The sequence below is a fragment of the Salmo salar genome, chromosome ssa07 (genome assembly GCF_905237065.1).
Source record: "Salmo salar chromosome ssa07, Ssal_v3.1, whole genome shotgun sequence".
Classification (NCBI taxonomy): Eukaryota; Metazoa; Chordata; class Actinopteri; order Salmoniformes; family Salmonidae; genus Salmo; species Salmo salar.
The window spans coordinates 760,001-761,589 of record NC_059448.1 but is presented as its reverse complement, the minus strand read 5'-3'; the positions used below and the strand labels follow the sequence as shown (position 1 = coordinate 761,589).

At 48.9% G+C, this 1,589-nt stretch overlaps 1 protein-coding gene across 1 annotated transcript in view; it reads right to left on the bottom strand.

Moving 5' to 3' along the window:
* Positions 1-469: 469 nt before the first annotated feature.
* The window catches only part of LOC123743717 (high mobility group protein B2), a 19,543-nt gene continuing 18,423 nt past the window's right edge, over positions 470-1,589 (bottom strand). The window contains exon 6 of the mRNA XM_045721378.1: positions 470-1,303. Coding sequence (XP_045577334.1) covers positions 1,145-1,303 — 159 coding nt within the window. The 3' untranslated portion in view covers positions 470-1,144. The remainder of the gene's footprint in view (positions 1,304-1,589) is intronic.

The window sequence follows — 1,589 nt, the reverse complement described above, 5'->3', positions numbered from 1 at the left end:
ATGCTGGCCCCATGTTGACTCCAAGGATGCTGGTCCATGCTGACTCCAATGCTTCCCACAGTTGTGTCCAGTTGGCTGGATGTCCTTTGGGTGGTGGACCATTCTTGATACACACAGGAAACTGTTGAGCGTGAAAAACCCAGCAGCATTGCAGTTCTTGACACTCAAACCCGGAGCACCTGGCACCTACTACCATACCCCGTTCAAAGGCACTTAAATATTTTGTCTTTCCCGTTCACCCTCTGAATGGCACACAAACACAATCCACGTCTCAGTTGTCTTAAGACTTAACAAATTCCTTCTTTAACCCGTCTCCTCCACCTTCGTCTACACCGATTGAAGTGGATTTAACAGGTGAACATCAGTAAGGGTTCATCGCTTTTCACCTGGATTCACCTGGTCAGTCTCGTTAAAATAAACACGTCAGATTGTGTCATGTACAGCAGCACAGAGAAAACACACACAGAGAGAGAGAAAACACTCGTTCATTTTCAGAATCATAAAAATGTTATTAAAAGTCAGTTTCTACATATGGTTTCAGGACACATTTGTTTTTTTTTAATTAAAAAAATAAAACGGGGACAGTGTGTTTTTTTTTAAAAAAGCGTTGTGATAATATTGACCTATAGCCCCTGGTCCAAACACAACCCCCCCCCATGGGAACAACAGCCTAGAGATCGAGCCCCTCAACAGAGCTCTGCTATTGGACATGTCGGCCCGTAGCAACTGTTACCAGGGTTACAGATGTAATAAGGTGACGAGCGATCGTTTACGCGGTAATAATATAAAAGTCCCCTAAGGGTTGTGTCTGGTCCAGCTCTGCTCTAACTAACCCATGACCTTTTGACCCTTGAACCTAGGGCCAGTCCTCTAGGGTCACTGACAGGCACAGTCACACACACACACAGTCACACACACACACACACACACACACACACACACACACACACACACACACACACACACACACACACACACAACCTTCCAACCAATCAGATTCCTCCTCTGGAACTGGGTGTGTTTTAGCTTGCCGTGACCCCGGGTGGGCGGAGTTTATACTTTTAGGTCTCAAAAGCGTGAAAAACCCGGTGAGCGGAGGGGCGAGGTAAAACACACGATCCAACAGGCTGGAACACTAACAGCTCTACTCGTCATCGTCCTCTTCGTCGTCATCGTCCTCCAGGTCGTCATCGTCGTCGTCGTCACCGGCCGCGGCGTGGGGCATCACACCGGACGAGCCACCGGGACCGGGTCGCATCGGCACCCGCTTAACGTTCGCACCGGAGCGGTATGCAGCCATATCCTACACACACAGAGAGAGAGAGAGAGAGAGAGAGACAGAGAGAGAGAGAGAGACAGAGACAGAGAGAGAGACAGAGAGAGAGACAGAGAGAGAGACAGAGAGAGAGAGAGAGAGAGAGAGAGAGAGAGAGAGAGAGAGAGAGAGAGAGAGAGAGAGAGACAGAGACAGAGACAGAGAGAGAGACAGAGAGAGAGAGACAGAGAGAGAGACAGAGACAGAGAGAGAGAGAGAGACAGAGACAGAGACAGAGAGAGAGACAGAGAGAGAGACAGAGACAGAGAGAGAG